We start from the raw sequence: 22,940 nt of genomic DNA, 5'->3' as shown, positions 1-22,940 counted from the left end.
TACTCAGATGTAAAGCAGAAGGTCCTTTGTGATGAATAAAATAATGTGCATTCAAAGAGGAAGGGATAACATTCTGATTGGAGACTTGTGGGAGCAGCTAGGGCCTGCACAGTTAAGAGAATGTAACATAACATAACATAACATAACATAACATAACATAACATAACAACATAACAAAACAACAGATGGGGAACATTTTTTAGGCTTTGAGTCCCAGCTGGAGCAAAAGCACCAATTAGACAAAGTAGATGGTGATGGAGGGCTTTCCAGTAGAATCGGGCAAGGAGATTCCTCTCAAACAATGCCAGTTGATGGTAAGAACGTGGGAGGTTACAAGGTAGTTCAATTGTATTATTTTAAATTTTAGATAGAGCCTGGCCATGTAGGGTGAGGCAAGAGAAGTAACTGGAGCTTGACACATTCCAACTTGGATGCCCTCCACCTGCACTTTGGTGTTCTTTCTACTCTTCCAGTCTGACCCCAAATGGGGCCACGACTCTTCAGCCCAGCCAGGCCTATCCCAGTTTTCTTGGGCACAAGGGGGCATGCAGCAACGAAGGGCAGCTGCTGAGACTAGTCCAGCCAAAGGGGGCTTCTTCCACAACAGCCGCGGGCCCCGCCCCTGAGCCGGAGCCCCCGCCCACGACGTCCCTGGCCCCGCCCCTGGTCGCTGAGTCCCCGCCTCTCTGCAGGGTGGGGGGGCATCTGCCGTTCCTCTAAGCTTTTCGGTTTGCGCGGGCTGGCCAGCTTCGAGGACGGTGTAAGCTGTGCCGGCAGCTGACGGTAGGTAAGATCTGCCTCTGGCTAGGGACGGGGTCGGTCCGGCCGGTGACCGGTGACTGGCGGCCTAAAAACTGAGAGCTGGGCCTGGCACGGTGGTTTTCCCAGCAGGGACCGCGCGCTGCCCCGAGCCTAGGGCAGGCCGGGGGGCGGAGCCGCGCGTGCGCGGTCTGCCTGCCGCCGCAGGGCTTGCAGTGGCGCTGGGGCTAGGGGGGTTCTTGGGGTTGTAATGAGGGACGCAGCACGAAGGTTCGGCTTTGCAGAGGAGTCCCAGTCTGCGGGGTCTCAGCAGCAGTGCTGTAGAAGCGGGAGGGCGGATGGAAACTGGGCAGCGCTGTGGTCAGGCGGGGCCCGGCTTGAGTGCTCTCTGAGGCTTTGTTGCCCTCTACAGGCTCCGGAGGGGCCCATGGCCGGGGTTGGAACTTGAGGGGCAAACCTGTTCTGAGGAGAGAAACCTCATTCCCGCTGCCTCCTTGCGGCACCCTTCCCTTCTCGTGCGAGATGGGAGAAGCTGGCTTTTGTGACTGGGAAAGGTTTCGTGGAAGGAAGAAGAGGATGTTTAGAGAGACCTCAGGCTTAGAAGGGGACTCACGGCGGCCATGCCAAGCGAGGTCGCGTTCAGTGTGTTAGACGTTTTTATGGAGCCACATTTTAGCGTCGCCTCTCCTGAGCAACAAGCCATCAAATAGAGAGTCGCTGGCTGGCTGGGATAACAAAAAGAATTCCAGTTAAGCTTCCCTCCACGGGGAGTGCCTAGAAAGGAGCTAGGTGGCCTCATTTGCATTTGCGACCTTTGGCAGCTCGGGAGCTCGACTTAGCTGAGTCATGTCTGCCTCTAGGGACATAGGAGAAATGTGATAACTACCATTCTCCCACCAGATTGAGACCTTCTGCAAATCAGTGACAGCATACAAGGGCACTTCAATAATTGGTGGAAACGTGGAAATGAAAGATAAAAATGTGAACCCTTTTTTTTTTCCCTCAGTGTAAAAAGCTTGGTCACGTTAAAGAAATTGCTGTGATGATATCAGACATTTAGTACATCCCTGAATAACTGGGCGTTTTGGAAGTCTAACCGTGTCAATGCAGTATTTACTACAAGTTACTGCCCTTTAGAGAATTTTAAAAAAGATTTCTTTGTATTTTTATTTGAAAGGCAGATTAAGAGACAGAGCAAGATCTTTCATCTGCTTGTGCACTCGCCAAATGGCTTCAGTGGCTAGATCTGAGCTGATGTGAAGCTGGGAGCCAGGAACCTCTAAAGGATCTCCCATGTGGGTGCAGAGGCCCCAGGACTTGGACCATCCTTCACTGCATTTTCAGGCCACAAGCAGAAAACTGGATGGGTGAGAAGTGGAGCAAACTGGACACAAAGCAGCACCCGAATGGGATGCCAGCACTGCTGGCTGAGGATTGGCTTTCTTAACAACTGCCTTTCCCTAGAAATTTTTTTGTTTTAAGATTAGAAAACAAGGGCCCAGCGGCGTGGCCTAGCGGCTAAAGTCCTCGCCTTGAATGCCCCAAGTTCCCATATGGGCGCCGGTTCTAATCCCGGCAGCTCCACTTCCCATCCAGCTCCCTGCTTGTGGCCTGGGAAAGCAGTTGAGGACGGCCCAATGCATTGGGACACTGCACCCGCGTGGGAGACCCGGAAGAGGTTCCAGGTTCCCGGCTTTGGATCGGCGCGCACCAGCCCGTTGCGGCTCACTTGGGGAGTGAATCATCGGACGGAAGATCTTCCTCTCTGTCTCTCCTCTTCTCTGTATATCTGACTTTGTAATCAAATAAATAAATCTTAAAAAAAAAAAAGATTAGAAAACAAAATCAGAAGCAGCCAGATTGAGGCTAAGGTGGATGTTTAATGATTTCCCACTGAAACCCTTGCAACTTTTTCCTTGTGTGATGAGAGGAAAACAAGAACATTTTTAGAGTGGTGAAGAACACTCATGAAACCTTTCCTGTTATTTGTCTTCTAAGGTTTTGGCAAACTTTTTATTTTCTTGTTGTTAAAGATTTATTGATTTTTGTTGGAGAGGCAGATCAGATTTATGGAGTGAAGGAGAGACAGAAATATCTTCCACCCGCTGGTTAAATCCCAAATGGCCACGACTTTCGAGTTGAGCTGATCTGAAGCCAGGTGCTTCTTCCTTATCTCCCACGCAGGTGGGAGTTCAGAATTGTGGCTTTGACCTGGCCTATCCCTGGTCATCGCAGCCATTTGGGGAGTAAAATAGTAGCTGGAAGAGCTGTCTCTATCTCTGTAACTCCGACTCTAAAATACATAGAAATAAAATTTTAACAAAAATATTTTGTCTATTTTGTTTATTTGAGAGCCAGAAACAAGAGAACTAGACAGGGAGTTTCCATCCTCTGGTTTACCCTCCAAGAAACTGCAATTGCTAGGGCTAGGTGGCTGAGACCATGAACCAGGAACAAAGCCAGGCTTCCTATGTGGATAGATAGGAACCCAACTCCCTGAACCATCAGAGAGTGTGTAGCAGCAAGAAGCTGGAACTGCAAGACGATCTAAGATGGGAGACCAGGCATTCTGATTTGGAATGTGAGTTTCCCACTAGTGAAACTTTCGGGGGCTTGCTGTAATTCTGGAAACTTCCAGAGGTTTGGTTTTTCTGTAATTCTGGGAACTTCAGAAGCTTGTTGTTATTTTTAAAAATTATTTGAAAGGGAGAGAAACAGGAAAGAGAGAGAATAAGCTCTCTATTGGTTCTCTCCCCAAATGCCCACTACAGCAGGGGCTGGATCAGGCAGATGCTAGGAGTCCCAAGGGTTTTCCACATGGCCCCGATCTACTAGACCCAGCATTTGCTGTCTAGGCACATTAGCAGGAAGCTGGAATTGGGAGCAGAATTAGAACTCAAACCTGGGTACTCAAAGATGGGATGGTGGCCTCTCAAGTGGTATCTTAATGGTGGCACCAAATGCCTGAGCCAAGAGCTTTGTAGAAATTCTAGATAATGATCAAATAATTTGAATTTTGTGTCTTAGGCATGTGTGATTGATGATGTTTTATAAAATAAAAGCTGTTCATTCCCTTCTAAACAACCTGGGGAAGAACAGCATTGGTTTATTAGGAATGATAAAGATGCAACAAGTATGGTGTGGCTTTCACATTGAATTATATTATTAGAAGGCAGAAATACAAACACCAATATGTTGAGGCTTAATCACTGTGGTAGAAAGATATTTTTGATCTTGTAGGAGCTTAGTATGAATGCAAACCTCGGAAGATTCTAAATAGATTTTTAGTGGCCAAGGAGTAGTTAGGTTGGTGTTTTGCTGGTTGTATATAGAGATAGGATATAAATGTGTGCCTTCTGTCTTATCTGGGATGATTTTCACATGCTACCCTCCCTAGACCAGACTACCCTGGGAGCCCTTTGCTAAATTAGGATTTTCCTACAGATGGAGGAATTGGAGCAAGGCCTGTTGACACAGCCGTGGGCATGGCTACAGCTTGCTGAGAACTCCCTCTTGGCCAAGGCCTGTATTACCAGGCAGGGTTATGCCTTACTGGTTTCAGATCTGCACCAGGTGTGGCATGAACAGGTGGACACCACTGTGGTCATCCAGAGGGCCAAGGTAGGTGTAAAGAGAGGGACTGCCGCGAGGTGGTGGGAGATACTGTTCCATGGGACGTTCACATCAACCGGCTCACCTGTCTACAGGTTGCCACGGGAGGTTGAGTTGATTAAAGGTGATTCCAGTTGATGTTCTACATCTCTGCTAGTAGCCTGGGTTCTTTCTGTCTCTTTGTACTGTGAGCTGGGAGTAGGTAGTGAATGAAAAGAAAAAGATTCTGTTCTGTGTGCGTGATGTTCTGCATGCATGCTTTTATCTTCCCTGCTCTTTTTCTCCTACCCCTTGTCTTCACGTTATCCAGAGTTTTCCTTTGCTTATGAGGGAGTCAGTTTCCTCTGAATACTTCCACTCTGCCATGACTTGTGTCTCTAGGAGTTGAACAAGCGCCTGACGGCACCTCCTGCAGCTTTCCTCTGTCATTTGGAGGATTTGCTCCGCCCACTGTTGAAAGACACCTCCTGCCCTAATGCAGCTACCTTCTCCTGTGACCAGACCACAGAAGCACTGATTCTGCAGGTGCGGAGTGAGCTCTCTGGTCTCCCATTCTGTTGGAATTTCCACTGCACCCCAGCTAGTCCTTTCTTGGTAAGTGTGATTCAACTGTAGGATCAGGAGGGCCAGCTGTTTAAATGGAAGTTTTAGGTGCTGCTGTTTTTCTGCCAACTCCATGTGAAATTCTCCTCTTGGGAAATAACCCTTGGATGGATGTCTGGCCTGTATCCCACATCTTCGTGTCTGGATTTGATCCCCAGACTCCGCTTCTGAGGCCTGGAGTAACAACAAAAACCATTTCTTGACTGTAGACAAAAACAAAACAAAATAAAACAAAACAAACAAAAAAACAAATCCTTGACTGCAATAGCCTTTGCTTGCAAAGGGAGCAGAATTTAAATCTACATCTTTATTGGGTGTCTTCTTAAATTTTTCTTTCATGAAGCATCTACTCTGTGCTAGTTTTGGAATATCCAGACTTGAAACAATATAGCCTTTTCCTTGAGTTTATAACCTGGTGAGATGACAAGTAGGCAGGAAATTATAAAGTGTGGTCAGTTCTTCAATTGAGGGAAGTCCAGGAAGGCTTGAGAATCAGAGACAAATTCTTTGAGGAGAGAGTTTCTGAACTGAATTTATTTATTTATTTTGAAAATTTTTAGAGAGTTATTTATTTTTATTGGAAAGTCAGATTTACACAGGGAAGGTGAGACAGAAAGAGCTCCATTGGCTGGTTCACTCCCCAAGTGGCCGCAACTGCTAGAGCTGAGCTGATCTGAGGCCAGGATCCAGGAACTTCTTCCAGGTCTCCTACATGGGTGCAGAGTCCCAAGGCATTGGGCTGTCTTCGACTGCTTTCCCAGGCCACAAGCAGGGAGCTGGATGGGAAGTGGAGCTACTGGGACTAGAACCGGGGCCCATATGGGATCCTGGGGCGATCAAGGCGAGGACTTTAGCCCCTAAGCCATGCCTCCCGGCCCGTATCTTATCTTCTAATCCTCATGCACTCTCCTGTGAGATAAGTAGCAGTATTCTCATTCTCCTTTTTTTTTTTTTTGCTGTTGTTGTTGTAAGATTTATTTACTTTTTATTTGGAAGGTAAAATTATATAGAGAGGATATGGGCTGGGCCAAAACCAAGAGTCAGGAATTAGGAGCTTCTTCTGGGTTTCCCAAATGTGGGTTCAGGAGCCCAAGGACTTGAGCCATCTCCTGCTACTTTTACAGTAAACAGGGAGCTGAATCAGAAGTGGAGTAGCTGGAACATGAACTGGTGCTCTTATGGAATGCCAGCACTGCAAGCAGTGGATTAGCCTAATATGCCACCAAGCTAGCCCCTAGTATTCCCATTCTTTAGAGAGGGAAATGAGATCGAAGGTATTTTGCCCGAAGTCTTTCAGCTTAAAAATGAATGAGTGAGGGCCCGGCAGCATGGCCTAGTGGCTTAAGTCCTTGCATTGATCACCCCAGGATCCCATATGGGCGCTGGCTCTAATCCCGGCTGCTCCACTTCCCATCCAGCTCCCTGCTTGTGGCCTGGGAAAGCAGTCGAGGACGGCCCAATGCCTTGGGACACTGTACCCGCGTGGGAGACCTGGAAGAGGTTCCTGGTTCCCGGCTTCAGATCGGCGCAGCACCGGCCGTTGCGGCTCACTTGTGGAGTGAATCATCGGACGGAAGATCTTCCTCTCTCTCCCCTCCTCTCTGTATATCTGACTTTGTAACAAAATAAATAAATCTTTAAAAAAAAATGAATGAGTGAGCTGAAATTGGCATCTAGATTGGTTGGATCTGAAAGCCCATTTTCAGAGAAAAGGGTCATGGTGTCCTCTTCTCACTTGTAGTTTTTATGTACCCTAAGAGCACCTATTAAAAATTAAAGGCATTAACCTAGTGGTTAAAGTCCTTGCATAGCATGCACTGATATCTCATATGGATGCCAGTTAGAGTCCCAGCAGCCCTACTTTACATCCAGCTCCCTGTTGATGGCCTGGGAAAGCAGTGGAGGACGGCCCAAAACCTTAGCGCTCTGCACTAAGAGCAGAGCTCTTTGCTCCTTGCTCCTCACTTCAGATTGGCTCAGCTCCGACTGTTGTGGTCATTTGGGTAGTGAATCAGTGTACAGGAAGATCTTCCTCTCTGTCTTTTCTCTTGTTATCTGACTTTCCAATAAAAATAAATAAATTTTTTTTTAAGATGATCCAACTTTTTTTTTAAAGATTTATTTATTTTCATTACAAAGTCAGATATACAGCGAGGAGGAGAGACAGAGAGGAAGATCTTCTGTCTGATGATTCACTCTCTAAGTGACCGCAATGGCCGGTACTGTGCAGATCCGAAGGCGGGAACCAGGAACCTCTTCCAGGTCTCCCACGCAGGTGCAGGGTCCCAAAGCTTTGGGCCGTCCTCGACTGCTTTCCCAGGCCACGAGCAGGGAGCTGGATGGGAAGTGGAGCAGCCGGGATTAGAGCCAGCGCCCATATGGGATCCTGGGGTGTTCAAGGTGAGGACTTAAGCCACTAGGCCACGCCACCGGGCCCTAAATAAGTAACTCTTAAAAAAAAAATTAAAGGTGGATAGTGGGCTTGCATTAATCTACTGTTTTTGACACCGGATTGAGTGCTAGCTGCTTTGCTTTCAGTCCAGTTGCCTGTGCAGAAAAGCAGTGGAAGATGTCCCAAGTACTTGGGGCCTCTGATACCTTCTTGGGAGACCTGAATACAACCCTGGCCTCCTGGCTTTAGCCTGGCCCAGCCTTGTTGTGGCCATTTTGGGAGTGAACCAGTAGATGGAGGATTGTATGAGTGTATCTGTGTGTGTCTTTCCTTTTTTTTTTTTTGCCTTTAAAATAAATAAATTAAGGGTGGGCATTGAAAATTGGTTTGCAAGAATAACAAGCAGGATTTGTTTCAGTTAGCAGGACTCAGAGGACAGGGTGTTTTTGGGGAGACTCGATGGTGGCTCTGGTAGAAGATCTGAAGATCACTGAGAATTATTTCCATCATCCTTGTTTAGCTTTCCATGTGATGCATTAGCATCCCCAGATGATTACATAGATGTAAGAAGTTTTTGAAAATCTGCTTGCTGATATTTACTTTAAATCTGGAACTCCCCAGTATAACTAGACTTATGTGCTAGAAGAACTATTTCTGCTTCATTTTTGAACTTCTAAAGTCTAAAAATAGGGCTTACCATATAGTAGTCCCTCCTACTTGTTGATTTTCAATGAATTTCTTGTATAATTTTCCATCCACCTTTAGGTAAATAATGTGCCTTGATTCAAAACCCCTGTAGCTTTTTCTGAGTGACACCAGGGGGCACTGTTCCCTTAGAAATGATTGTTCTGTGTCCCGAACATTTTGGACAGTCTTTTGGAATCCCAAGTTCATAGTCTCACTTTATAGTACAAACCCTGGAAGTTCAGAATGATGTGACTTGGGCAGCAGGCAGTTTTCCTGAGAGGCTAATGGACTCTAGTATTTTACTCTTCTAAAAAGAATACAGTACAGAACACTTGCTTAAGATGATATTATAACTGAAAAACATATAAACTAAACCCAGCTATTCTGGGCACACTCCTCAAATTGAGGACAGCCCTGAAGGTGAGAGGCAACAGTGTTGCGAGAGGGGTGAGCGTGGTTGGCCTTGAGGAAAAGTTAGCCTTGAAGATCTCATTAACAATTAATTATGCCTGAAGTGAAAAGAAAATACTTCCCATTCAAAAATAGAAGAATGCCATGGTGGGGAAACCCCTGAACCTCAGGGAGCTTTATAGGGAAAAAGTTCCAGCCAGCAGACACTGGCAGGGATGGAGGTGGATGCTATTTCAGGCTTGTGTGTGAGTCTGTGAGGTCACACAGTTCTAATTTTTGTTTGTTACTCATTCTTGTGATAGGTTTTTGAATGGGCAATTCATGCAAAAGGCAAACATTTCAAACAACGTTGGAGGGTGTACGGTGAAAAATAGGTCCCCTTTCTGTCCACTTCTCCAGTGCCTCATTTTTCTCCTCTGAAGCAACTACTGTTAGCAGCTGCTTGTGAATTCTGAAAGAAATATATATATATGTGTGTATATATATATATATGACTGGATTCACACAATCCAGTACATTCCATGTGTATGTATGTTATCACAAATGGTGTCATGATGTCCATGCTGTTTAGACCTTACTTTTTTTTTTTCGCTTAATTATTGAGTTTCAAGATCATTCATATGAAAACAATTCACTGCCTTAATATTTTTAATGACCACACAGCATTTTATTTAATGGAGGTATCAACCTGTATTGAATTGATTTTATACTAGTAAACTTTGAGTTGTTTGTAATCTTTTCTTTTTCTATATAGCAAATATCCTTGAATTTCCTACTGTGTGTAAAGGAGTGAATAAATTTGTGGATAAATGTGGAATACTCAAATCAAGAAATATTTTATTATTTTTTAAAAAAGATTTATATACTTGAAAGGTAGGATTACAGAGAGAAGGGAAGAAGGGGGAGGTTTTTGGGGCGAGAGAGAGAGAAAGAGAGAGAGAAAGCTCTTTAATTAACTGATTCACGCCCCAAATGGCCACAATGGCTAGAGCTGGGTCAGTCCAAAGCCAGGAGCCAATAGTTTCTTCTGGATCTTCCATGTGGGTGCAGGGGTCCAGATACTTGGGCCATCTTCTGCTGCTTTCCTGGGTGCATTGGCAGGGAGCTGGGTGAAAAGTGGAGCAGGCAGCACCCATATGTGGTATGCCAGCATTGCAGGCGGCAGCTTTACTTGTGCCACAATGCTGCCCCCTCCCCTGTGTTTATGGGGGAGTTTCTGATGCAAACCGGAGAACCTGCTATGCAAATTTTTAAAAGAGCCGTGACACTGGTGTTTTATGTTTTTTTTTTTTTTTTTTTTTAAGATTTATTTATTTTATTACAAAGTCAGATATACAGAGAGGAGGAGAAACAGAGAGGAAGATCTTCCGTCTGATGAATCACTCCCCAAGTGAGCGCAACAGGCCGATGCCTGCCGATCCAAAGCCGGGAACCAGTAACCTCCTCCGGGTCTCCCACGCGGGTGCAGTGTCCCAATGCATCGGGCCGTCCTCAACTGCTTTCCCAGGCCACAAGCAGGGAGCTGGATGGGAAGTGGAGCTGCCGGGATTAGAACCGGCGCCCATATGGGATCCCGGGGCGTCCAAGGTGAGGACTTTAGCTGCTAGGCCATGCTGCCGGGCCCACTGGTGTTTTATGTTTAATCTTGCTGACATTATGTCAAATTTTCCTCCATGGACATTGTATAGTCTCCTATGAGTCAGGGAGTGGAGGCTACCTGTTTCCCCATCTCCTCTTGAATATAATATACTCATATGATGAATTTAATGGTCCTGAAATTTATGGAGGATATTATGATATACATATGGCTTTGGATATTTGCTTTCTGACACTGAAACCACCTCTACTTATGGAATACTTCATGCTGCCTCTATCCTATTACCAATTTTTTTCTGGAAACAAATATCATTTTCTTTAAAGATTTATTTATTTATTTGAAAGGCACAGTGACAGAGAATCTTCTATCCTCTGATTTACTCCCCTTAGTCAAGCCAGGAACTCGAACTCCATGTGGGTCTCCCACGTGGTTTGCAGGTGCTCAAGTACTTGGGTCTCTTTCTGCGCTTTCCCAGGGGCATTGGTAGGAAACTGAATTGGAAACAGAGTGGCCGGGATTCCAAACAGCATTCTGATATGGAATGCTAGCATTGTAAGAGGTGCTTAACCTATTGTGCTGCAGTGCTGGCCCTAATAATGCTTAATCTTTCATATTTTGACTTTCTAATTTGTTACCTCTTTGACTATTTTATGATTTCTAGAAATCACATCTAAAGGTTGTTTAGTGGTAGAAAGAACATAGGCTTTGGGACCAGTGGGCTTGAATTTGTTATTCTATTCTATCACTTCAGACTACTTATATATGACCTTGGATAAATTCTGAATTCTAAAAACTATTTATTTATTTATTTAAGATTTATGTATTTTTATTGGAAAGGCAGATTAAAACAAATATCTGAGAAAGAGAGATCTTCCATCTGTTGGTTCACTTCCCAAATGGCCACAATGGCCTAAGTTAGACCAGTCCAAAGCCAGGAGCCAGGAGCTTCTTCCTGGTCTCCTGCATGGTGACAGGAACCCAAAGACTTGGGCCAACTTTCACTGCTTCTCAGGCCATAAGCAGAAGTGCAGCCAGGACACGCCCATATGGCATGCCAGTGCCATCGGTGGAGGCTTAGTGTACTATACCACAGCACTTAGTTGGCTACCTCACCACACTGCCTCCTATTTTTTTTTTTGAAAGGCAGAAAGACAGAGACAGAAAGGCAAATTTATAAAGAGAGCTTCTGTGCTGCTTTACTCCCCAAATGCATACAATCACTAGGGTTGTGCCAATTTGAAGCTAGAAGGTCAGGGAGTCGAGAACTTGAGTCATCACCTGTGCCTTCCAGGGTGTGCATTAGCAGGAAGCTAGATCAGAAGAGTCAGGTACTCCAAAACGGGTCCCAAGTGACATTTCTTAACTGCTGAGTCAAACACTTGCTCTAAGTTCTGAATTTGTATGGTTTAGTTCTTTTTCAGCTGTGAATTAGAGATACCAATTTCAACTTCACCATGGAGAAGTGTGGATTACATAAAATGTACATATGACTTTAACATTAGAGTTGACCTGTGAGAGTAACTATTCCAGCTCCATAATTTTTCTTTTCTTTTCTTTTTCCTTTTCTTTCCTTTTCTTTTCTTTCTTTTTTTAAACATATATATATATATTTTTAAAGATTTATTAATTTCATTGCAGCCAGATATACACAGAGGAGGAGAGACAGAGAGGAAGATCTTCCATCCGATGATTCACTCCCCAAGTGAGCCGCAACGGGCCGGTGAGCGCCGATCCAAAGCCGGGAACCAGGAACCTCCCCAGGGTCTCCCACACGGGTGCAGGGTCCCAATGCATCGGGCCGTCCTCAACTGCTTTCCCAGGCCACAAGCAGGGAGCTGGATGGGAAGTGGAGCTGCAGGGTCTAGAACCGGCGCCCATATGGGATCCTGGGGCTTTCAAGGAGAGGACTTTAGCCGCTAGGCCATGCTGCCGGGCCCTAAACATATATTTTTATTGCATTTCCTTTTTTTTTAATTAATTACATTGCATTATGTGGTACATTTTTTTATGCACTGGGATTCTCCTCGCCCCTCCCCAAACCCTCCCCCTACGGTGGATTGCTCCACCTTGTTGCATTTCTGTAGTTCAAATTCAGTTGACATTCTTTCATTGGAGGTATTTACCAAGCTTAAAGTCCAGCATCTTATTGTCCTGGTAAGTTCAATGGTTTCTTGGTGAGACCATCTCTGGTCTGAAGGTAGAGCTGGCAGAGTATCATCCCAATCAATTAAAAGCCCCAACATAGTATTTCCAACCATTTACAACATTATGGCATTAATTGACATGGTATTGATTAACTAATATGTTAATAGGAAAGTGCAGGTTCTCAACCACAACCTGTGACTTCTTCATAGACATTTCAATTTTGGTTTACATTTAACCGTGTTCTATACACCTTAAAATGGCTTAGATTGCTATTCAGCTGTCTCATGCCTATTTTAATTTTAGTCTTTAGCAGTTTATAGCATTGAAGCATGATTTCGCTGAACCTGGCTGTTTTTCGGGTGGTCTAACTCTAGAATTCTAACAGGATATATGGCAACAGTTTAGGTGAGCATGTTTAGCAGGGGTATGCAGAGAAATCTTCCATACCCCAGTGAGGAGTAACTAATCTTTGTGTCCCACCCAGTGAGGTATAAGTGCATCCCCGCTGACTGTTTCCTGTCTATTTCTAAGCTTTCCTTGTTGTTATCTGTCTATCTATTCTAGTTTTGTTTGTTTGTTTGTTTGTTTTGAGGGGTTTCTGGAGCGCTCCTGATGGTTATTACGAGAGGGAGTGGGGACCCAAAGTTGGAATCAGGCAAGGATCAGAGAAAACTCCTCTCCCTAGTCCCGAAGGAAGTTTACTGTTCTGTTTCTGCGGACCGCTCAGGGATCCTGGTTGTTGTTCCGATGACCTTGGATCCTGCAAGGCAGGACTTGAGCTTCTTCCATCCCATGTGGTAGATCCAAATGGGGGTGGGTGACCTCAGAGTTCTTGGTCTCTGAAGGCACTCCATTTCCCCGTGGTCTCCTTGGCAGTAGGGATGTAGTCCTCGGTGCTCGTACTGATAGTCTTTGGTGAGGATCTGAGAGTCTTCAGGGTTGGGATAAAAGCCTCCTCCTGTCCGCCTGCTCCACTCTGGGGTCCCCCCCTGCTCTATGCGTATGACCTCCTATTAAGAGGTTGTTAGGATTTTTCCTGATTCCCCCATATGCCTTTGTAGTTTTACTATTGTCTAATGCTAATTCGAATCTCTTTTCTTTTCTTTTCTTTTTTCTTTTCTTTTCTTGTCTTGTCTTTTTTCTTTTCTTTTCTTTTCTCTTCTTTTCCTTTCTTTTCTTTCTCTCTCCCTCCCTCTCTTTCTTTCTTTTATGTGCTTCAGTTACAGGGACAGAGGTATCTTCTATCTGCTGGTTCATTCCCTAAATGGCCACAACGATCAGTTTGGACGGAGCTGAAGTCAGGAACCAGGAATTTTTTCTAGGTTACCCATGTGGGTGAAGGGGGTCCAAGCATTTGGGCTGTGTTCCACTGCTTTCCCAGGCACATTAGCAGGGTGCTGGATTGGAAATGGAACAGTCAGGCCTTGAATCAACACCCACATGGGGTGCTGATGTTGTAGGTAGCAGCTTTAGCTGCCATTTTTGTTTGTTTGTTTTTGATTTTTTTTAGGGTTAGGATTTTTTTGGTTCTCATTGCTGCACTCCTGTGATGCCCATGCTGTTTGTGGCTTTCCTTGGTGGGCATTGCTGGTTACTGCTTGTCCCACCTTTCTGGTGTCTCCACTTGAGTTCCATCCCTGTGTTTCCACTGAACATCACCCCATTGGGAGCTCCCTGCAGAGGATCCAACTGGTCAGCAAATTTGAGTCCCTCCCGGGCTTTCCCTTTGAAAGCTTAATGGAAGCTGCTATGACTCTGTGATTCTTGTTTTCTTAAGTGTTTGCAAAACCAGGCTTATGTGACGACTGACCCTAATAGGCTGCTGCCACCATGAGCCATACCTGAGACCCCAGGACCCATGGTTGTGGCCTTGGAGTGCTTCGCTGGCCAAGAGACAGATCCCAAGGTGGTAGTCAACAGCAAGCCTGTGGCAAGTGCGGTGTGGTTTCCAGAGCCAATTTTGTCCTTGCTCTGGGTCCTTGAAGGGAAGGCTGGCTCCAAGATTTCTGAGATACCCTCCAGGCCTTTTTCCCGTTGTCTTGCTGAGTAGCACAATGCTTCTTTTTATCTGAGGTAATCTCTTTTACACACGGTTTCTCCCCCTCAGCCTTGTACCCAGAATATACTTTTCACTTTTCCTTTCTGTTTCTGTGACCAGGCTATGAATTTTGAAAGTCATTTCTTTCCCTTTTCATTATGCTTGTTACTATAGATCATGCTCCTAAGTCCTACTGTATGAATTAAAAGCAGCCAAGTAACAATTGTTGTTTTTCTTTTTTTTTTTTTTTTTTTAGATTTATTTAATTTTATTGGAAAGTCAGAATGAAGGAGAGACAGAAAGATCCTCCCTCCACTGGTTCACTCCCCAAGTGGTCGCAATAGCTGGAACTGAGCTGATCCAAAGCCAGCGCCAAGAGCTTCTTTTCGGGTCTCCCCGAATGTGGGTGCAGGTCCCAAGGCTTTGGACTGTTTTCTGCTGCTTTCCTAGGCCACAAGCAGGGAGCTGGAATGGAAATGAAGCAGCTAGGATTAGAACCAGCACCCACCATCGCTTCTCGGCCTTTTGGCTAAGATCAAGTGTTGAACCAGCACCCATGTGGGATCCCAGGTGTACAAGGCAAGGACTTCAGCCACTAGACAACCGCGCCGGGTCCCCAAGCAATAGTTTTAATGTTTTGTTGTTTAGTTATTTCGTTTATTAGAGACCCCAGCTTATTACTTTTAAATTCCGCCTTCCATGGAGCAGGTATTAAGCTTAGTGATTAAGATACCTGCATCCCATATCAGAGTACCTGGATTTGAATCTCAGTTTTTTTAAAAAGGTTTATTTATTTCACTGGAAAGGCAGATGTACAGAGAGGAGGAGAGACAGAGAGGAAGATCTTCCATCCAATGATTCACTCCCCAAGTGACTGCCATGGCCAGTGCCATGCCAATCCGAAGCCAGGATCCAGGAGCTTCTTCCAGGTCTCCCACGCGGGTGCAGGATCCCAAGGCTTTGGGCCGTCCTCTACTACCTTCCCAGGCCACGAGCTGGGAGCTGGATGGAAAGTGGAGCAGCTGGGATTAGAACCAGTGCCATATGGGATCCCGGGCACGCTCAAGGCGAGGACCTTAACCATTACGCTATTGTGCCAGGCCCTGAATCTCAATTTTGTCTTCTGAATCTAGCCTCTTGTCAGTACACATCCAGGAAGGTACCAGTGAGGGCTCAATTGGGTTCTTAATACCCATTTGGGAGACCTGGCTTGCATTTTCAGCTCCTGGTGTTGGCCCTGACCCAACCCCAACCATTGCAGGAATTTGGAGATTGGACTAGTCTGAGGGCATGGGCATATACCGTCAAATAATATGCAACCATGTAACAATGGTGGCTTTTGGTCCTATTTCTAATAGATCACTTGTTTGCATTCCCTACTAGCTCTCTGGTCTCATGGTCTCATCTTTTTTTTTTTTATTTTCTAAAGATTTATTTTTATTGCAAAGCCAGATATACAGAGAGGAGGAGACATAGATTGGAAGATTCCCAAGTGGCTGCAACGGCCGGAGCCACACCCATCCGAAGCCAGGAGCCAGGAACCTCTTCCAGGTCTCTCACATGGGTGCTGGATTCAAGGCCCTGGGCTGTTCTTGACTGCTTTCCCAGACCGCAAGCAGGGAGCTGAATGGGATGTGGGACTGCTGGAACTAGAACCAGCCCCCATATGGGATGCCAGTGCATTCAAGGCGAGGACTTTAGCCACTAGGCCACAGTACTGGGCCCTGGTCTCATCTAAACTGTCAGGAGAATCGCAGGCCCATAAAGCTAATCTACGACTTCAGGTTATCTATTTATAGGTGTTCTCTTCTGTTTTTTCCTCTTTACCTCTTTAATGTATTTATTTAATACATATGTGTTTATATTCATGTAAACTGATTGCTTGCCTATGAAACTGTGAGTGCCTAGGAAATTCTGGTACCTAATTTCAATTTTTAGGGAGCACTCTGTTAAGTATCTATTGGTGAATTGATCTCTTCTCCATTAAAGGTCTCCCAGCATTTGATTCGTCCTCTGATGGGCATGAGTCTGGCATTGCAGAGCCAAGTGAGGGAGCTAGCAATGTTGCTTCGCATGAAAGATATCGAGATCCAGGAGTACCAGGAGAGTGGGGCCGTGCTGAGCCGAGGTAAGAGGACATTCTTGAAGGAGTTAGATGGAGAGTGGTACAGATAGTCTAAGGCCATAGGAAAGGGCGAGGACCGTTTGCATCAGATAAGTGTTTTCCCTGGTGAATGCTGGGTACTGACCTGGAACCAAGTGACATTTTTCTCTGCCTTGAGTACAGCCAAGTGGCCAAAAGAAGCCATGAGTACCCCCAAGTCCAGATGTGTCCTAGGCGATGACAACGAAAGACTGCAAAGAAGCCAACAGCTAAGCAAAATTGTACCAGGGCAACATGAACTTGGGAGTTGAGGAAGCTATATTGCTCCAACTTCAGAGTAAAAGTTCCACTTGACCTTTCTTTCTGGTGGGAACAACTCCTAGGGTAGGTGTTGCCCTGAACCTGCCATTTGCTGTTTATCACCCCTTCTCCTGTGGCCGGCCTACTCTCAGCCCTGCTGTTTCCTTGGGACCAAGTGTCTCTGGATGCTGCGTTTTTCTTTTCTGAGGAATTTTGTGCTCTGTGTTCTTTCCATCTCACAGGAGGGGAGCTCATTCTTTATTTTTTTTTAAAAGATTTTTAAAAAGTTTTTTATTGGAAAGTCAGATATACAGAGAGGAGGAGAGACAGAGAGGAAGATCTTCCATCCAATGATTCACTCCCCAAGTGACCACAACAGCCGGTGCTACGCCAATCCAAAGCTAGGAACCACGAGCTTCTTCCAGGTCTCCCACGCGGGTGCAGGGTCCCAAGGCTTTGGGCCGTCCTCAACTGCTTTCCCAGGCTACAAGCAGGGAACTGGATGGGAAATGGAGCAGCTGGGGTTAGAACCGGCACCTATGTGGGATCCTGGCGCATTCAAGGCAAGGACTTTAGCCGCTAGGCCTCCGTGCTGGGCCCGGAAGCTCATTCTAATATTCACATTTCATTTCTATATCCATTCTTATTACAGATCGACTGAAGACAGAGCCATTTGAAGAAAATTCCTTCTTAGAACATTTCATGGTAGAGGTAGGGTGTTCATTAAGTCCTTTTTCCTGTGCAACTTTGCTTTACTTCCTGTTTCTAGGTGCTTGAATGACAGCTTACATTTTGGGCATTAGGCAGTGTGTGTGGCTGGAAAGTCGTTTCTCTGAAACACTTGCCCCTAGAAAGTCTGATAAAACTAGAGATTCAGAGGGAAGATGCAGGGTAGAAGGGGAAAACAATGTAAAACGTGAGAATGGGCTGTTAAGCTAATTTTTTAAAGATTTATTTATTTTTATTGCAAAGTCAGATATACAGAGAGAAGGAGAGGAAGAGAGAAGCTCTTCCGTCCGATGATTCACTCCCCAAGTGACCAGAATGGCCAGCGTTGTGCTGATCTGAAGCCAGGAGCCAGGAACTTCCTCCAGGTCTTCTATGCGGGTACAGGAAGCCAAGGCTTTTGGCCATCCTGGACTGCTATCCCAGGCCACAAGCAGGGAGCTGGATGGGAAGTGGAGCAGCCAGGATTAGAACCGGCGCCCATATGGGATCCCGGAGCGTTCAAGGTGAGGACTTTAGTTGCTAGGCTACTGTACTGGGCCCTGTTTAGCTATTTATTTATTTATTTATTTTAATTGGAAAGACAGATTTACAGAGAGAATGAGAGACACAGAGAAAGATATCCTGTCCACTGGTTCACTCCCAGAGTGGAGTCGATCCGAAGCCAGGATCCAGGAGCTTCTTCCAGGTCTCCCACTTAGGTGCAGGATTTCAAGGCTTTGGGCCATCCTCTACTGCTTTCCCAGGCCACAAGCAGGGAGCTGGATGGGAAGTGGAACAGCCAGGACATGAACCAGTGCCATATGAGATCCTGGTGCTTGCAAGGTGAGTATTAGTCAATCAAGCCATTGTGCTGGGCCCTGTTTAGCTTTTTTTCTTTAAGATTTATTTATTTGAAAGACATAGTTACAGAAAAAGAGAGGGAGAGACAGAGAAAGAGAGAGAGAGAGATCTTTTGTCTGTTGGCTCACTCCCCATATGGTCACAACTATCAGGACGTGTCCATCCCAGTCAGGAGCCTGAAACTCCATCCAGTTTTCCAGGTGGATGGTAGGGACTCAAGTACTTGGGCCATCTTAATCTGATGTTATAGGCACCTTTGTAGGGATCTGATCTGGATTGGCAATGGAGCAGCCAGAATTTGAACTGTTGTTCATATGGGATGCCAGCATTGCAGGTGTCAGCAAGTAGTGTCACAATATCAGCCCTATGATTAATGTTTCTAAAATACATCTCTCTGAAAGTACCCAGGGACTTGACTTAGAATTCTCTAACCTTGGAAAGTTTGGTTGACAAGCTGTTAAACTATTGCTTGCTGAGAGCTAGTTACAAGTCTAGATATAGAGTGAAGGGTAGTGGTTATTATTTGTCCAGCCCCCTTCAGGATCCAGCAGTAGAAGAAGGTGAAAAGCGCAGGGCTACCATTTGGGGACTGTCTTGTGGGCACAGTAGGCTATGGAAAATCACAGTGTTTATACAAGAGGACTGGCAAAGGAATGAATGGGGAGTAGATAATTGTGGCCTGTCAGAGGCTCATGCCTAGGTTTCCCTTCTAAGGATTGAGCTTGGCCAAGAGAAACAACTATTAAATGCCAAACAGGGGCAGTATTAATAATAGTGACCTTTGATAATACCAGTCAATATTGCTCTTCTGCTTTCCTAACTCTTTTGGGACTTGTTGGTTGTACAGTTGGCACCTTATTGCTCCATTTTCTAATTATACACGTTACCGAAGTTGGTACTGTGTTATGAAAGTAAATCATACTATTATAGTACATGTTGAGTGTCCTTTATCTGAAATGCCTGGTACCAGAAGTATTTGACTTTGGGTTCTTTCAGATCTGGGGAAACTGGCAATAATAGATGTCTTAGGGATAGGACTCAAGTCTAAACATGAAATGCATTTATGTTTCATATATGTTTTGTACACTTAGCCTGAAGCTAATTTTATACAATATTTTTAGTGCACCTGCACTTTGACTGTGACTCATCACATGAGGTCAGGTATGGAATTTTCCACTTGTGGTGGCACGGTTGGTGCTGAAAAAATTTTGGGCTTTAGAGCATTTAGATGTTCAAATTAGGGATGCTCAACTTGAATTATGTAGAGATTATTCATATTCCTGTCATATCTTCTAGGCTAATTGGTAAGCTCTTTGTGGACAAGGTTGGTGACTGACAGCTCTTTTGAACCTCAAATTAGCATTTTTCTTAGGGCTTGAGCTAGACTTGGAACCATCTGTTCTGTTTGTATATATTTGCCTGGGTAATGGCCTGGGGTTGATTCTCATAGAAGTGATTATAACTCTGGAGAGGAAGAAGAGTCTTGAGGCAGAAGAGATGTCAAGTTTCTACGGAGAAAGAACGACCATAGAGATATGGAAAGAAATATCCTAGGTTATCTGTCTCTCAGACGATCTCTATGTATCTGCATTTGGATATAAGGAGATTGACATAGGTTGAGGATGACGTAAGAGCTGCCTGCTTCAGTGGGGTTGTTAAACAATGCAAAGCTTATTCTTAGACCAGCAGGGAGGCCGCTTCCTGATCCAGTGCCTGCCTACCTATCCAGCTTGACTTTTTGACATTTTCCTCTGTGTCCTTTATGCTTCAGTCACATGGAATGATTTCTAATTTCCCCAGTGCCATTTTTATCCTGGAATGCTCGGTGCCTTGATCTAAACTGCCTTGTAAACTTCTATTAATCTTTATAGTGTCAGCTTCAGTTTCTTTAGGAGATCTTTTCTGGACTCTCTTTGTAAAGACAGTATTTCTTTGTTACTATAGTGCTGCGCATTATGCCTCTATTTTATAACTTATAATATTGCAGAATTACTGTTGGTGTCTATGGCTATCAGCTAAACTGTGGCTTTCTCTTCTACTAACAAGGTCTCTGAAGGCAGAGACCTTGTTGAAAGCATTTTTGTATCCTTAGCACTACTTGCCTGGAAGTAGTGGATTCTCAACAAATTTCTGGATGAATATATTTTTTTTAATATTCATTTATTCATTAATTACATTGTATTACATGACACAATTTCATAGGTACTGGGATTCCCCCCCCCTTCACCCCAAACCCTTCCCCCATGGTGAATTCCTTCACCCTGATGCTGGATGAATATTTTGACAAATCTCTGCCAAGAGGATTTTTTGAAAATAGTGGCAGTGTGGTAACCTGTGGATACGGTTTGCTTGGTGGAGAGCTCCAGTTGATGTCTTCATTTATTCTCACAGGGAAGAACTTAATTGGAGGTTTCTTTCTTTTATAGTATTGGAGAGAGGGGAGCCCTGTGAAATTGAATAAGAAAACAGAACATGCAGGTGCTAGCCTCGGAAGGATATTGGTGTTTTGGAATCAATGTTTTATATTTTTAAATTTCCTTTTGATGATGTTTACATAATTGAGAAGGATGGATGCCCACATGGACGACTGATTAGGGTGAGAAGGGTCGAAGAATGGGAAAAAGTAGATGAGACAATTATTTCCAATTTTTTTTTCTTCTTCTTTTTTCCTGTTTCTGGAGAAAGGAAGAAGAAGATGGGAGGGGCCTGGCATGATAGCATAGCGGTTGTGGTCCTCGCCTTGTACACGCCGGGATCCTGTATAGGCACTGGTTCTAATCCCAGCCACCATGCTTCCCATCCAGCTCCCTGCTTGTGGCCTGGGGAAGCAGTTGAGGACAGCCCAAAACCCTGCACCTGCATGGGAGACCCGGAAGAGGCTCCTGGCTTTGGATTGGCTCAGCTCCAGCTGTTGCAGCCACTTGGGGCGTGGACCATCAGACGGATGGCCTTCTTCTGTGTCTCCTCCTCTCTGTATGTCTGCATTCCAATAAAAATTAATAAATTAAAAAAAAAAAAGAAGATGGGAGAGGGTTGCTCCTAGCAGCCTAACTGCATCAATACCCGAAGATGTGGGACGACCACTCAGTGTCATTCTCGGGTCCCCATGTGGAACAACTGCTTTTAAGAGTATTGATCCTATAGGGTCTAGATGGAATATAACTAAACCTTATAGATGTATAGATTTTTATTATATGTGGAAACGATTTGAGAGATGGGTCATTGTAGAATTCCTCTATTTTGTTTACTTGCTTATTAATTTATTTGAAAGGCAGAGAGAGGGAAGAGCTCTCATCTGCTGGTTTATTCCCCCAACTATCTGCATTGGCTAGGACTGAGCCAGGGCAAAGCTGGAAACTGGGACCTTAATATAGCTTCCTTACAGTGGTGGCAGGAGTCTGATCACTTGGGCCATCCATGCTGCTTCTGAAGATATTCATTAGCAGGAAGCTGGAGGTGGGTTCTGCACTGCATACCTGTTGTGAATGCTGTTCTTAACAGTCACCATGATAGCAAGGCTAGATGTCTGACCCTACCTTACTATAGCTGAAGAAATTGAGTCCCAGAGAGGTGAAGTAACTTGCCTATGGTTTTGCCTGTAGTTGTACACTTAGAACCACACAGTTCTTTTTATGTTTTTAATTTTAAAAATTCATGCATGATTGAAAAAAATGTTTATTTAATCATTCTATTTATTTGAAAGGAAAGAGAAAGATCTTTGGTCCTCCAGTTCACTCTCTAAATGCTCTTAATAGCTAGGGCTGGGCAAGGCCAAGGAGTCAGAAACTCCATCCCAGCCTTCTATGTGTATGGCAGAGACTTGGTACTTGAGCTATCATCTGTTGTCTCTTAGCAGGAGTTAGATTAGAAGCAGGAGTAGTGGTAGGATTCAATCCCAGGGGCTCAGACATGAAAGATGGGCATCCCAAGTGATGGTTTATTGTGTTGCCCAACATCTCCTGGACATGTGAATTTTTAAATAGTCTGCATTTTCTTCGTTTATCTTTATTTGAAAGGCAGAGATAGATGAGTCTTCTGTCAAATGCCTGTAATAGTCAGGACAGGACCAGCCAGAAGCCAGGAGCCAGGTACTCAGTTTAGGTCTCTTACATGAGTGGCAGAGACCCAAGTACCTCCCAGAGCATACATTGTCAGGAAGCTGGACTTGGAAATGGAACCAGGACTCAAACCCAGGTGTCTGAAAGAGAATGTGGGCATCTTAAGCAGTGTCTTAACTGTTGGGCCAAATACCTGCCTACGAAGCTCTCTACTCCATGATTCACAGTTTAGGATGATGTCCTTTAGCTAGCTGTCCTTACTAGTTGGGAGACATATGGATCAGGGTCATATGGAATCCTTGTGACCTCTGAGGCCACTGCACTGTCCTCAGAATGTCTTGCATAGCTGCTAGAACTGAAAGATTCCCCCCTCCCCAGGGCTGTAGAGCTTCTTACAGCTACTGCATCTTTTCAGTTATTCTGCTTGCCTGAGATCTTACAAAACAGGACACAGAAGGGTCATGAGGTCACCCAAGACCGAACTGAAAGGATGTGCCATCAAAATAAGCAATGTGAAATAGGAAGATAAACAAACCAGGGAGAGAGCTTGGGATGAAGGTGCAGGGGGGCCACAGCCAATGTCAGAAGGCCATGCGGTCAGTGCCTGGGGTCAACTTGTATGCTCCGCTGGAAATATTGCTAGGCAAGAGGCCATAGACTTAGGG

General features: G+C 45.0%; 1 protein-coding gene across 2 annotated transcripts in view; it reads left to right on the top strand.

Annotated features, from left to right (window-relative positions):
* The first annotated feature begins 694 nt into the window (after positions 1-694).
* The window catches only part of NHEJ1 (non-homologous end joining factor 1), a 96,471-nt gene continuing 74,225 nt past the window's right edge, over positions 695-22,940 (top strand). For both annotated transcript variants that reach the window (XM_058665025.1, XM_058665024.1), the window contains exons 1-5: positions 695-783; positions 4,204-4,380; positions 4,753-4,965; positions 16,234-16,372; positions 17,301-17,359. In XM_058665025.1, coding sequence (XP_058521008.1) covers positions 4,204-4,380; positions 4,753-4,965; positions 16,234-16,372; positions 17,301-17,359 — 588 coding nt within the window. In that variant the 5' untranslated portion in view covers positions 695-783. The remainder of the gene's footprint in view (positions 784-4,203; positions 4,381-4,752; positions 4,966-16,233; positions 16,373-17,300; positions 17,360-22,940) is intronic.

The sequence above is a fragment of the Ochotona princeps genome, chromosome 5 (assembly GCF_030435755.1).
Source record: "Ochotona princeps isolate mOchPri1 chromosome 5, mOchPri1.hap1, whole genome shotgun sequence".
Lineage (NCBI taxonomy): Eukaryota > Metazoa > Chordata > Mammalia > Lagomorpha > Ochotonidae > Ochotona > Ochotona princeps.
The sequence above is the reverse complement of the archived record's forward strand: the minus strand, read 5'-3'. Positions and strand labels throughout refer to the sequence as shown.